Source organism: Lampris incognitus, chromosome 3, assembly GCF_029633865.1.
Source record: "Lampris incognitus isolate fLamInc1 chromosome 3, fLamInc1.hap2, whole genome shotgun sequence".
NCBI classification, from domain to species: domain Eukaryota; kingdom Metazoa; phylum Chordata; class Actinopteri; order Lampriformes; family Lampridae; genus Lampris; species Lampris incognitus.
Window position 1 is genome coordinate 5,835,231 of NC_079213.1, and position 15,700 is coordinate 5,850,930.

The window sequence follows — 15,700 nt, forward strand, 5'->3', positions numbered from 1 at the left end:
CCAGTGACATTTTCACATCCCCACGGGGCCTTGAAGATGTGAGGTCACATTCGGAGATACTGCTACCATAGGGAGGGAAGGTTGTTTAAAGCAAACACCTCACCGGTCTCTGATACCGGACACGCAAGTGAGAAATGTGTTAATCTGAACCTGATTCAACGTGTTTATATGAACAACTTCAGTTTTGAGCAAGGAATTCAACTTGTTGGGTCAGTTAAATGCATCACATTAAGCATAGCTCAACAAAATAATATCTAAAAAAAGGAACATATTTGGAAAAAAGAAGGATAAGTAAGCTAGGTTTAGAATAAAAGGAGAATAGGGGTCTTTCTGTATGGCTTGCACATTTCTGTAAGAGGCCAACTTATAACACTAGCAGAACGGTGGATGGCAGTAACAGGGCAACATGCATGAAAGAGGCTACAGATTTAGAGCACACTGCATTGGGTGAGTTTCTGAACACTGCAAAGGAAAGAGGCTGTGCACATGCAATAGAATAATATACACAGAGTACACAAAAGGTGTAATTATATAACTGTCCAGATAGTACACACAGTTGAATACAAAGACACATAGGGAATAGAGAGCAAGATCTTCCATGCCTGACCAACGCCTGCCTGGCTCTCCGAACCAAAACAACCCCCCATCCCTGTTACCACCCACAAGACACACACACACACTTTTCTTTGTCCTCCCCACTCTCCCACAAGAAAAGAGAGAACATATGGGGTACAGGGTCAAGGGTGAGCCAAAGGAAGGGGCTGTGAAATGGCTACCCCCCCCAACACACACACACACACACACACACACACACACCACCCGCCAACCCAGGATCAACTGCTCACTGTGGGAGAGGACACAGAGAGGGCCAAGTGGATCCTGCCAGTTACCAACAGCTAACAGCAGTGCGCTCTGGGGGTGTCTGCTGACTCCCAGAGGCAGATAACCTATCATTACCAGTAAACCCCCCCCCCCCAACACAGACACACACAACCCACCACCGTCACACACCTCAGCCGGACCCCTGAACTTGGACTGGGACCTGTAAATAGCAACACTTGGTCTTTCCGTCGTAGCTCTGCAAGGTTACGGGGAAGTGACGTCGAGTTTCCGAGCACCGTCAGATTATTCTGCTCTAACTTTCTAGACGTGAGTCAAGTCTTTTAATGAGCCGCTTCCTACTATGCACTAGACCTCTCTGTATACTGTAACTGAACCATAAGGCCAACACGCCGGGTTCCCTGTAGGACAAGTATGAGCAAGCAGACCGTCACGGAGAGCTTCTTCTAGAGACGACAGAGCCCGGCGCTTAGTGACACGTCTAACTGTGATGGAGTCAGAAAGAGGCACCGTCGGTGTCTAAGGCGGATGTTAGCGGGTTCTTTTGGCCGGTGTGAAAGCGGCTTAAGTGCGCTGTTTTACTGTCTAGATACTAGGGGTAGAACGGTACACAAAAATAACGGCTCGGTAGGTACCTCGGTTTTGAAGTCACAGTTCGGTACGTTTTCGGTACGGGAGAAAAGAAGCAAAACGTGAAATTGCTTCTTCTTTTTTTTATTATTAAACAGGGGTTTACTGAACCCACTAGATCTCTGTCTTTCTTAAATGAATAAAAAAAAAACAGTCTGTCAATACTGCTGCAACTACCTGCAACCTGCTAATAAAAAAGTAAAATTTACTTGAAAGTAAATCAAAATAAATATTCTCTCAAATAGGTAAACAATATAATAAAATAAATATCCATTAAGGTGCAGCGTTTAGAAAATGAATTGTACTGGAGCTGTCCTGTACTTGTATTCACACTGGCAGCTTCCAGCTTCACATTACGACTGTGAAACTCTCAACTGGTACTGAGATTCATTGTATTTTCTTTTTTTTCCCAGAAAAACTAACTTGTAATGGGCGTCCGGTAGTGTGGCGGTCTATTCTGTTGCCTCCCAACACGGGGATCACCGGTTTGAATCCCCGTGTTGCCTCCTTGGCTTGGTCGGGCGTCCCTACAGAAACTATTGTCCGTGTCTGTGCGTGGGAAGCCGAATGTGGGTATGTGTCCTGGTCGCTACACCAGCGCCTCCTCTGGTCCGTCGGGGCGCCTGTTCGTAGGGGTAGGGGGAACTGGAGGGGAACAGCGTGATCCTCCCACGCGCTACGCCCCCCCTGGTGAAACTCCTCACTGTCAGGTGAAAAGAAGCGGCTGGCGACTCCTCATGTATGGGAGGAGGCATGTGGTAGTCTGCAGGCCTCCCGGATTGGCAGAGGGGGTGGAGCAGCGACCGGGACAGCTTGGAAGAGTGGGGTAATTGGCCAAGTACAATTAGGGAGAAAAAGGGGGGAAATTCCAACAACAACAACAACACAAAAAAAAAGAAAAAAGAAAAATTAACTTGTCCGCATTGTTTGCAGAAAGGGCAGCTCTGCGGGCACGAAGCTCTGGTTCCCATGACAATGAGGCTGTGCTGTGCTAAATTACCGGCAGTCTCTCCGTGGTGCGATTCTATCATGCGTTTATCTTCTTCTTTGGTATCTTGGTTTGGAAACCAATCTTTAAAAAGAACAGAAATTCTCTGAATTAGACTGTTAAATGGTCTAGTAGGCCGACTGGCGAGTCACAGCTTCACCCAGCGCCCCTGCACACCAGACAGTCACAGCAGATAACCAGCTCGATTTCAAATGATGACCCCCCCCACCCCCACCCCCCCACCCCAACCTTTGCATGGTGAATTTCAGCTTCCTCCTTCTGCACGGAGGTTTATCGGCAGCATATTTAAAGCAGTATAAAAATAGCTTTGTTCCAGCCGCCGTCACTCCGATGAACAAGTTTGCGCCGCACTTTTACCGCGTCTGTCTATTTTCTGTGTTGGCTGTAAAACGTTGTGTCAAGACGGGAGCCTCGTCTTAGTGCAAACCAAATCTACCTACAGGTACAAGTAAAGTAACCTGAAGCTGAGAAAAGTAATCACTCAAAAACAAGGCAAAACAATGTATTTGACCGCTCAGGTCCCATGGCAAAACCTTTGTCACTTTGACTCCAGTTTTTTGTCATTAAAAAGCTTTAGCCGACACGAACAGCAAAAATATAACGCAAATATTCTGTTTGTATTTTCATATATGCACACGCAAAAGCACTCGTGACACACACACACACACACACACTTCTATATTTGCCTGTACTGAGGCTTGTCTGTATGTCAGAAAACAGAGATCTCTTCGGCACAGCCTGCGGGACTGTCTGCATGGATTACCTTAACAGGCTTAACAGAGTCCACAGCACCGCAGCCCTGCTGAGCTGACCCAGCCTGCTGAGCTGACCCAGCCTGCTGCTGACAGAACATGAGGCGGAGAGCCGATGACAATACACAGAGATGGAAGGAATCGCCTCAGAGGGCGAGGGGGGGGGGGGGCAGGGAGCGAGAGAGACAGAGAGTGAGAGCGAAACTGAGAGAGAGACAGACACAGACAGACAGACAGAGAGAGAGAGTGAGAGCGAAACAGAGAGAGAGACAGACACAGACAGACAGACAGAGAGAGAGAGTGACTGAGACAGCAGCATCAGTTGGAAAGGAGCAGATAACCCGGGGGTGGGGGGTGAAAGGGAGAGAGAAACAGGCAGGTTTTGAGGCAAAAGTGTGAGGTTATATTTTAAACACACTGTTGGGATGAAGCAGACAATGAGGGGATGAGAGAGATGACAGAGACGGATCGAAAAGCGACTGGGACACAGGCAAATAGAGGAATTCATTATCTACTTTTAGACACAGTATAACGGGGGGGGGTCTTAAATTACCACAAAACTTTTTTTCTGTCCGGTTATAATACACAAACAAGACGTTTACCATTCGCCTTGATGAGCTATGAGCATCTCTATGTGCCGTAACACACCCTCTCACCTCTAAGCCTAGCACAACGTCATTAGCATAAATTAACGGGGGCGTGTGTCGGTGTTGTGGCCTCTGTCATCATTAGCATACGTCAGTAGGCAGCGTCACCATTCAGGCTCATTGTGCTGACTGACTTGCAGGCCGGCCGCTGCATAGCCAGATGGCCTCGGCCAGGACGAGCGTTAGCGCCTCAGATCCCATTGTGTGTTCCTGAAGTCCTGCTTTGGCTGGATTCAAACAGAATCAGGCAATGCGTCAAAAACAACAAGTGCTCCCATTCATTTTAGATGAAGGTAGTGCATTTAGGCTGCAGCGCCCAGCACGACAGTTGAACCAGATCCAACTTGTACCGCAACTCAACCCCATGCCATGATGCAGCGGCCAATCGTGTAGCCGGCGATACTTGTTCTTCCAATCCAGAAGGTGGTGGTAGTGCACCTAAAGCTGTTTGCCAAACGCCAATACAAAAGAAGAAGAACCTCGTTTACCAGGTAGCACTGCAGCATTCCGCTGTTTACAGAGCAACTGTGAAGATGGAAGAGGGGCTGGTTGCCATGAGGGACCACAAAGACGTTGCGTCGCTGTTAGCTTTTGATGTTTAATGGCGGTTGTCAAACAGCTTCTAGGTCGGTGTTTCTCAACCCAGTCCTCAAGGAACCCCTATCCTGCAGATTTTCATTGTAACCCTGCATAGGTAACCCTGCTTGTACTTACTCGACCAATAATCTCGCAGCACTTAATTATGCAAGGTGTACAACGTCTGACAAAATTCCTTGCTGATTGGTTGAATAACTACAAACAGGTACCTATTCAGGGTTGCCAAGAAAATATGCAGGATAGGGGGTCCTTGAGGACTGGGTTGAGAAACACTGTGGTAGATTACCGCCAACTTCTGGCTTGGGGGGGGGGGTTAAAGTTCACGAGACAGCGTCACATAAATGGGTCATGTATTGACACCCCCACGACGCCACACAGCGTTGCGGCACGGCACCGAGCGGTTAGCGAGGTCGCCTCGTGGTGCAGTACAAGCCGGATCGAATCCCGCAGCAGGCGGGAATATGCTCAGTTACAATTACACAATCATTAAATACAGTTTGAAGCTGAAATATTTAAAAACCTAGTGTAATGTTTGTATTCAAATAAATTGAATAATGTTGCTTGTAAATGTCTCCTCATATCCCTTTGTTAAAGAAAAACACATCATTTGATAAAATTTCGTTGCACCCCTAAAATTCTTTACACGCTCCTTAACTTTTCCTTGGGGAAAAAAGTAAGCATCAAGCCCTGGGTGAGAGCTGAGCTGAATATCCATTCACCCATCGCTTTGCCCAAATGCTGCCAATAATATTTCAGTTTCCGTCTTTGAATATTACGACGATTGTGAAAACAGGTTTAGTATGGCCGATTCACCTGACCTACATGTCTTTGGACTGTGGGAGGAAACCGGAGCACCCGGAGGAAACCCACGCAGACACGGGGAGAACATGCAAACTCCACACAGAGGACGACCCGGGACGACCCCCAAGGTTGTCCCTAGGTGTGAATGTGTGTGTGTGTGTGTGTGTGTGTGTGTTTGTGTATTGGCCCTGTGATGGCCAATACAATACAGGCCTGTCCAGGGTGTCTCCTCGCCTGCCGCCCAATGACTGCTGGGATAGGCTCCAGCATCCCTACGACCCTGAGAGCAAGATAAGCGGTTTGGATGATGGATGGAGGAAAACAGGTTTTGAGATAATACTTGCGACTCCTGAGTTCAGCCAGGTAAACGCTAGTGGCATTTCAAAGGGAGTTGCCTTCAGAGGGACAAGCTCCAACTTGCAGTGTCGCTGGGAGCCTTAACGGAAAGGAGAGAGAATCCAGACGGATCTGTTGGCGCCGAGCTAGACAACAGATACAGCGGTAGTAACCCCGCGTACTTTCTAAGCCGCCCTTGCTGGTGTTCCCTAACACACAAACACACAGACACACACACACATTTGACCTATGACACACAGGTGTGAGGAGCCGGAGGTGTGAAAGAAGGATATGCAGATGGGTAACATGAAAGGATGAAAAGAGGCGCAGGAAGAGGGGGAGGTGCGGTGCTGCCAGAGTCGGCGAAGAGGGGAGTTTGTTTTCGCTCTTGTCTTTTCAAAGCGGACATTAACTATCAGGAGAGATGAACATTTGGCAGACGGGAGGCTGGGCAGCTAAGAATCGAAACTAGACATCTGTTGCTCATCTGTTGTTTTGAAAGCATCCTCAGAACCTCATCACTGGTGTGTGTGTGTCAGTGAGAATGACTGTGTGAGAGTTGCATTTCCCCTGCTCGCCACATGGGCCTAAACACTTGGCGGGGGGGGGGGGGCAAGTCATATCGCTGAAGATGACTAGGAAGTATGCCATTCACGTGGAAGCAACACTGACCCAATATCGCCATCTCCAACTACCACGCCGACGTCCACCCCTTCCGAAAATAGCTCCCCCTCTCATCTTTCAGCTCCACGACGCTGCCAACCCCAAGTGCATCTGGTGCAGGAACGCAGCGCACAACACGAGGTGCGACATTTTTCTCAGGCAGGAACTATTCGAGAGGCTGTGGTCACCAGCCAACCGGTATTTTTAACCACCGGGACACATTGACACACTATGACAGAGATGTCTGGACTGACACAAAATTCCTATTTTGGGAAGATGCGTTATGGCTAATTAGCCATCCGACATGGCTAAAATAATGGAGTATCCAAAAAGGAAAGTGGGGGAGGGGCTTAAATGTCAGCCAAATTCAAGTAAAGTAAATTATAGGGAAAGTCTGGCATTTTTTAACCTAAGCCCCCATCTTCCTATCACTTGGACTTCCACTGAGCTGTGGTTAGTAGTGTCAGCCGACCGCTACGCACCAAGCTGCAATGTAACCCTTCGCCAAATAACCTCAGCTGAAAGAGCTCTTATTTGACACTAACAGCCAAAAACTGTTTAAAGAAGCATCTGGAAACACCCAGTACAGTCATTTAGCACGGCGATAGACATGTTTTACATTTTCTTATTCCCCCACTTCTCTCCAGCACTCTCATTCAATAATAAATAAACATTCAATGATAAATTCTAAGTCCTTAATTGAAATTCTGGCTAAGACTCTTTAGATTCTCTCATAAACAGAGAGAATCTGAGGTTGTAAATGCCAAAAAAAAAAGAAGAGTTCTTTCAGTGGACGTTATTCAGCGAAGGGTTAGATTGCAGCTTGGTGTGCAGCCGTCAGCTGATGCTAGCTTGCTAAATGCTGAATCGATTCAAAAGATCCTGTCAGCCATCGCCCAGTTTGACGCCTAACGAAAGGAAACTAGGGCTTAGGTTAAAAAAAATCAGTTTTCATTTACCCGCATCCTCAAGTTGACAAAGTTATGAGAGTGAACATCAAACCAGGATAGTTGTGGGCCACTAGAGAGCCACCAACCCTCATTGCCCAAATCCCCTGACTGTAAACCAGGCTGGAGCCCTGAGGCCAGTCTGCAGGAAGTCTGGCTCGTCGACTACAACAATGGGACAGGGGAAATAGGGCCACTGCCACACAAAGGGAGGGGAGGAGGGGAATGAAGGTCTCTAAAATAAGCAAAGACATGGACCAGTGCCTAATGTGGGTCAGCACAACGACGGCTGCCTGTAACACAGGGATAATGGCTAACAGATTCATGAGGGGCAGGGAGATGCTAGCCTGGTGCCCAGCTAATAAAGTAGTCTCATTAAGTCAGACAACAACAACACGCGTATGGCGGTCACGGTGTCCGCTATAGCCCGAGAGCGATGGAGCCTCATAGGGGAGGACAAGTATAGGCCTGATCTGAATGGTCTCCGGTGGTGTTTAGGAAGGGTATGTGTGTAAGGGGATGGATAAGAACTGGAGGGGACATAGTGGTCTGATGATGTAGTTGCTCCCAAACTGTGGTCTGGGGACTGGAGGGTGTCCTTGAGAACGATTCCAGGAGGTCAGTAATAAAAAAATAAAAAAAAGGGCTATGGCTTCAAAGTCAACGTTACTTGTGTTCAAATTAGATTTGAACAATGACACAGAATGTGTAAGAATGACAACTCCAACAGGCGCTGTCACCCTCACAACACTAATCTTCTCAAAATGGTTCGCTGAGATGAAACGAGCGTACAAAGGACGGTTGTTGCTCCTTCTGGTGACACACACAGAGCAAAGAAGACAATTCGGAGGACACAAAACCCCGTCAGAAAGTTTCACAAATTTCCACAGATGGTGGCATTATAATATGTCCTACTTCATTTAGCTCATGTGTGGTGCTAAACTGACAGATCTCCATATGATGTCATCAACTGCAGCAACAATGATGTCATCAAGAATCTGTCAAGGGCCTCCCCTGAGATTAAACCAGAAGCTCCATGACGGCAGAAGACGTGTCCACCACTAGGGACCCCATGCGTAAACCATCCCAGAATCAATTTCTTAGCCCTGCTGGGGCAGCCCTGTCACCCTAGCTGTTAACTTACACCCTGGTTAAACCACAAACACACACACACACACACACACACACACACACACACACACACACACACACACACACACACACACACACACACACCCCAGTTGTTTGGTAAGTTGAGGTAAGGATTCTGTAGGAAGTGGAAAAATGGGGTATATGGGCTCAGAGTGGTAGATGCTTATCAATGTCATCTCAGAGATTCACTTTGGCCAAAGGGGTATACATACACACACACACACAAATACAAATGCTCGTGTGCACACACCCACCCACCCACCCACCCACCCACACACACACACACACGGGCATAACAATAATGCGTACACACAAAGATACACATACACAGGGCCGGAGATGGACATGTACACAAACACACACGTGCAACCACATAGAAAGGAATACACACTCAGATGCAGACACCCACAGGCACGCTGACACACAGGGACACACACATGTAGCCAACATATGCACACCCACACCCAAAGAAAAACACACAGGGGTGCACACAGACAGACACTTGAACATGCAGATTGGACACGTGTCCACACACGCGCAAACATACACAGTGCTTGTTTCAAAGCGCTGGCACAATAGATTATGGATTCTTCTATAATCTCTATAAACTCCAGCCTCACACACTGGCTGACAGACAGTCGATTAGAAATATTCCAAACCTTTGACCTTTGCACTGTCTTGGTATCTACTCTCTCTCTCTCGGTCCTGGCCAAATTAAGGCACAAAATTAAACAAATCAATAGATTTCACTGGAGTAACCCTTGATCAGCGCTCTGTGATTGGTCACAAGCCTACCGCCTCTTCAAGAGGCACCAAATTCTGATCCTCTCCCTGCCTCTACATGTCAGAGTCCACTTGACGTCATTCTTCAATTGTGCCGATGGGCAATCACAGCTCACAATTCAGCAATCACAGCTCATCTTGAAAACACACACACACACACACACACACACACACACACACACACACACACACACACCAGTACTGTGAACTTTGGCCCATTGCCTCTGCCACACAAACACATGTTAGCAATAAGATCATGATGCAATACAGGCACACAGCAAACCGTACTCTCTGCCGTTGAACCCATTTGCAAAAGGTGTATCGTGTTGGACAGACTGCACTCTGCATTCTCACAGCTAAAGGGATCCTGCACAACATGAGAGCAGAGCATCCATCAGAGACACTCCAATACCAGTCATAAGCCCGGTAATGGAGTGAGCCTGGTAATGGAGTGAACGCGGTACATCACTGTGATGCTTTGCCTGTGGCCTCCTTTGGCCGGTCCCAAAAAAACAGACTAAACCCGAGACTGGTAATCTAGGGAGAGATGGATGGCCTTCCTTTGTGGTGAAAGGCTGACTACGCACTTAGCTCTGCGGTAGGTCAGTAAAGCGGAGTCCAACTGGGGCAAGAGGGGATGCACGGTATGCTTGACTTACCAAAGAAAGGATATACAGACATCAGAAATAATACAGACATAGGCAACCAAGTGCCATGTGGTACCAACAGCATGCAGGGTTTCCTTCCCGAGCGATTACGACACCGGGTGATTTAATCTATTAGCAAATCTTCAACCAAGGTGAACAGACCCACGAGTGAAAGAATCTCATGATGCACACCAGCGGTCGGCTGGACAGTTGTTGAGACCACTGACTTGTGCTTGAAAAACACGGGTGCGTCATGTGTCAAATACACAAATGCGTCACAAGTTCTAACTTCCATTCCCTCTGTAGCATATGAAAACTGTGGGATGAGATGTGGCAAATCCTGAAAACTGTGGGATGAGATGTGCCAAATCCTGAAAACTGTGGGATGAGATGTGCCATTCCCCCCCCCCCCCCAGGCATGGAAACAAGACCGGTGTCGACTTGTTGCAGTACCCGTTATTGTTTTCACAGCTTCTCATCCCATCCCAACCCAACAGGCCGGCTGGTCAATACATCTCCTCCAACCCCACAGAGGGCAGGGAAATCAGCTGGCGCAGTGCTAGGTCGGGAAGGTCGGGAAAGGTTGGGAAGGTCGGGAAGGTTGGGAAGGTCGGGGAAGGTTGGGAAGGTCGGGGAAGGTGTCCTGCAACACGTCTGCACACGACTGGACACCACGCATCTGTGGAGCTACGGCCAGCCCCCCCCCCGGGGGGGGACCTTCTGCGCGCCACGCACGGGACATCTTGCGCGGACCTGCCGGTGACCATGGCAACGTGCGCGCGTGACGGTACGCTTACCTCGGCGCCGACGTAGCCGCGGCTCGGTTTCAGCCGAACTTTTTGGACCTTTCGGTTTTTTTGGAGGGGGGGTACAGCCAGCCAGCCCCCCCCCCCCACGGCTACACCCGCACTAGCAACCGCACTAAGAACTTGAGGAGTTCGCCCAACAGCGAAGCTTTTCTCCGCACACACACACACACACACACACACACACACACACATGAAGGGAACGTGTAACCCCCCCCCCCCGGCCCCGGTGAGGGGTTGGGGTCGTGCGGGGTGTCCATACCGGCTAGCTCGTCCGGCTCCAGCCCGGTCTCGGCGTCTATCCCGCACACCACGAAGTAGTGCGCGAAGCGGCAGGGCGCCGCGGCGGCGGACGCGGCGGGGCTGCCGCTCATCCTGGCTCCCTCCGCGGCTCACTGCTGCCCGCCGGGGCGGCAGCACATCTCCGGACAAAGAAGGTAACCCGACTTCACCAACAACTCTCTGCGGCGGGTGGAGGGTGGGTGGGTGGTTGCCCGTCGGCAGGGAAGAGCTCCGGAGACGCGTTCCGACTCTTCGACGCGGCACTTCGGTTCGTTTTGGCGGCGGAGGGGCTGACGGGCAGGCGGGCGGCTCGCGCGGAGCTCAGCGACGACACTGACCGCGGGCGGAGAGCGGCGCGCGCCTCCACTCGGCTCGTCCCGGAAAAAGTCGCGCGAGAACAACACGCTGCGCGTGAGATCTGATTAACGGGGAGTCCCGCTCGCGGAACAGGCCGGTAATAACGCGTCGCGGCGTTATAAACACCTGAACAGGATACACGCAGACCGTTGCAGACAAAAACACACCTCAACTTTACAAAAAACTCGCGCCGTTACAAACACACCACACCAGTATGATCACCCCAGACCAGTATACACACCTGAACAGGACACAGACCAGTATAATCACCTCAGACCAGTATACACACACCTGAACAGGACACAGACCAGTATAATCACCTCAGACCAGTACACACACCTGAACAGGACACAGACCAGTATAATCACCTCAGACCAGTATACACACACCTGAACATGACACAGACCAGTATGATCACCTCAGACCAGTATACACACCTGAACATGACACAGACCAGTATAATCACCTCAGACCATTATACACACACCTGAATAGGACACAGACCAGTATAATCACCTCAGACCAGTATACACACACCTGAACATGACACAGACCAGTATGATCACCTCAGACCAGTATACACACCTGAACATGACACAGACCAGTAGGATCACCTCAGACCAGTATACACACCTGAACATGACACAGACCAGTATAATCACCTCAGACCAGTATACACACCTGAACAGGACAGACATAGACCATCAGACCATTACCTGACAAACAGACCAGGAGAAACACATCAGACCAGTATAATCACCTCAGACCAGTATACACACCTGAACATGACACAGACCAGTATAATCACCTCAGACCAGTATACACACCTGAACAGGATAGACGTAGACCATCAGACCATTACCTGACAAACAGACCAGTAGAAACACATCAGACCAGTATGATCACCTCAGACCAGTATACACACCTGAACAGGACAGACGTAGACCAACAGACCATTACCTGACAAACAGACCAGTAGAAACACATCAGACCAGTATAATCACCTCAGACCAGTATACACACACCTGAACATGACACAGACCAGTATAATCACCTCAGACCAGTATACACACACCTGAACAGAACACAGACTAGTATGATCACCTCAGACCAGTATTCACACCTGAACAGGACACAGACCAGTATGATCACCTCAGACCAGTATACACACCTGAACAGGACACAGACCAGTATAATCACCTCAGACCAGTATACACACCTGAACATGACACAGACCAGTAGGATCACCTCAGACCAGTATACACACACCTGAACATGACACAGACCAGTATGATCACCTAAGACCAGTATACACACCTGAACATGACACAGACCAGTAGGATCACCTCAGACCAGTATACACACCTGAACAGGACACAGACCAGTATAATCACCTCAGACCAGTATACACACACCTGAACAGGACACAGACCAGTATGATTGCCTCAGACCAGTATACACACCTGAACAGGATAGACGTAGACCATCAGACCATTACCTGACAAACAGACCAGTAGAAACACATCAGACCAGTATGATCACCTCAGACCAGTATACACACCTGAACAGGACAGACGTAGACCATCAGACCATTACCTGACAAACAGACCAGTAGAAACACATCAGACCAGTATAATCACCTCAGACCAGTATACACACACCTGAACATGACACAGACCAGTATGATCACCTCAGACCAGTATACACACACCTGAACAGAACACAGACTAGTATGATCACCTCAGACCAGTATACACACCTGAACAGGACACAGACCAGTATGATCACCTCAGACCAGTATACACACCTGAACAGGACACAGACCAGTATAATCACCTCAGACCAGTATACACACCTGAACAGGACACAGACCAGTATAATCACCTCAGACCAGTATACACACACCTGAACATGACACAGACCAGTATGATCACCTAAGACCAGTATACACACCTGAACAGGACACAGACCAGTAGGATCACCTCAGACCAGTATACACACCTGAACAGGACACAGACCAGTATAATCACCTCAGACCAGTATACACACACCTGAACAGGACACAGACCAGTATGATTGCCTCAGACCAGTATACACACCTGAACAGGACAGACGTAGACCATCAGACCATTACCTGACAAACAGACCAGTAGAAACACATCAGACCAGTATAATCACCTCAGACCAGTATACACACCTGAACAGGACACAGACCAGTATAATCACCTCAGACCAGTATACACACACCTGCACAGGACAGACGTAGACCATCAGACCATTACATGACAAACAGACCAGTATAATCACCTAAGACCAGTATACATACCTGAACATGACACAGACCAGTATAATCACCTCAGACCAGTATACACACACCTGAACATGACACAGACCAGTATAATCATCTCAGACCAGTATACACACCTGAACAGGACACAGACTGGTATAATCACCTCAAACCAGTATACACACCTGAACATGACACAGACCAGTATAATCACCTCAGACCAGTATACACACCTGAACATGACACAGACCAGTATAATCACCTCAGACCAGTATACACACACCTGAACAGGACAGACGTAGACCATCAGACCATTACATGACAAACAGACCAGTATAATCACCTAAGACCAGTATACACACCTGAACATGACACAGACCAGTATAATCACCTCAGACCAGTATACACACACCTGAACATGACACAGACCAGTATATTCACCTCAGACCAGTATACACACACCTGAACATGACACAGACCAGTATAATCACCTCAGACCAGTATACACACACCTGTCCTGAACAGGACAGGCGTAGACCATCAGACCATTACATGACAAACAGACCAGTAGAATCACCAGATACAATAAAAACATCGCATCAGTACAGCAACTCACATCACACACACACACACACACACACACACAGTTGTACAAGTAACACAACATACACAGTGTACAGCAGACACATTAAACGCAGCTTAATGCGGTTTGTTCACGGAATTGAACCAACGACGCACAAGGCTCTCCCCTGTGTGCAGCTCCCCTGTACCGCTGTGTTGGGGATCCTGGCCAGCTTGCTCTTGTTTGTTAGTGTCAAATGTCCACACCGGACAGGGACAAACAAGAACACTGCACATCAGGCGGGTACACTCTCTCCACCATGTTACGAGTGACCCCCCCAACCCCCCAACCCCAACCCCAACCCCCCAACCCCAAGCCCAACCCCTTCGCTCGATCTCCCAGTTAGAAACAGCATGGCCGCCTTTCTAGACATTATCCGTGAAACGCAAATTTGTCATCCACGAGTGTCCCTGGATACCTAACAGCAGAGGTGTAAAAACCCGGTCCAGAAAGTCAAAACCCTAACCGTGTCTTTACTCCACCCATGTACTAAACCATCAGATTGCACTGACTAGTTTCCCCAAATCAGCTGGTTTAATACATGGATGGAGTAAAGACACGGTTACGGGTTTTTACTTTCTGGACCGGGTTTTTACACCTCTGCCTAACAGTTGACCAGTCCCACAGATTGGTCTCAAAGTTTGAGCAACAGGGGGTGGGGGTGTGGGGGGTCCTGCATGGTTTAAAATAAGCCCCTTCGTTTTTCCAGCACTGGCTAGCAGGGACGTGGATGTACACCAGCGGTGCAGCTTGGAAACCAGGGCAAAGTAATCAGAGACAACATCGTGATTGTGTTTAAAACAAGCTAGTCACGAAGTGTACACACACTCTTTGTTGGCAGTCTGTTCAAAAGTCCTTGACCTGGTGCACAAGGCCCCAGTTCACGCCTAAGTCATTGCTGTTAACCGGGGGGCTGCAAGGCTGAATCCAGTATGCCCACACAGACAGACTAACGGTTGGAGACTGTCCTGCCTGCTGGACTGTGGGACACAGGCAGAGCCAGGTCTGGGGGGGGGGGTGGTTTGCATGGTTTAAAATAAGCCCCTTCGTTTTTCCAGCACTGGCTAGCAGGGAGGTGGATGTACACCAGCGGTGCAGCTTGGAAACCAGGGCAAAGTAGATAAAACAACAACGAGAGACCAACTAAAGCCACGTCATCGGTGTATTGAATAGCTTGAGGCCGCCGCCCTGCAGCAGCGTCACCCCCGGTCGGTGCACACGGCAGATAACGGTGATCAGATGCAACCCTGAGGTGCCCCTGTGTTTAAAACAAGCTAGTCACGAAGTGTACACACAGTCTTTGTTGGCAGTCTGTTAAAAAGTCCTTGACCCGGTGCACAAGGCCCCAGTTCACGCCTAAGTCATTGCTGTTAACCGGGGGGGCTGCAAGGCTGAATCCAGTATGCCCACACAGACAGACTAACGGTTGGAGACTGTGGGACCCAGGTGGAGCCAGGTCTAGGACAGGGAACAGATCCCAGGCAGCACCTCAACATCAAGGCCGGAAGCGTACACTGAACTGAGCAGGCAGCACTACTATCT

General features: G+C 49.0%; 1 protein-coding gene across 7 annotated transcripts in view; it reads right to left on the reverse strand.

Annotated features, from left to right (window-relative positions):
- Positions 1 to 11,213, reverse strand: part of dennd5b (DENN/MADD domain containing 5B) — a 124,361-nt gene extending 113,148 nt beyond the window's left edge. For all 7 annotated transcript variants that reach the window (XM_056275707.1, XM_056275706.1, XM_056275705.1 and 4 more), the window contains exon 1: positions 10,873 to 11,213. In XM_056275707.1, coding sequence (XP_056131682.1) covers positions 10,873 to 10,984 — 112 coding nt within the window. In that variant the 5' untranslated portion in view covers positions 10,985 to 11,213. The remainder of the gene's footprint in view (positions 1 to 10,872) is intronic.
- Between the last annotated feature and the right edge of the window lie 4,487 nt (positions 11,214 to 15,700).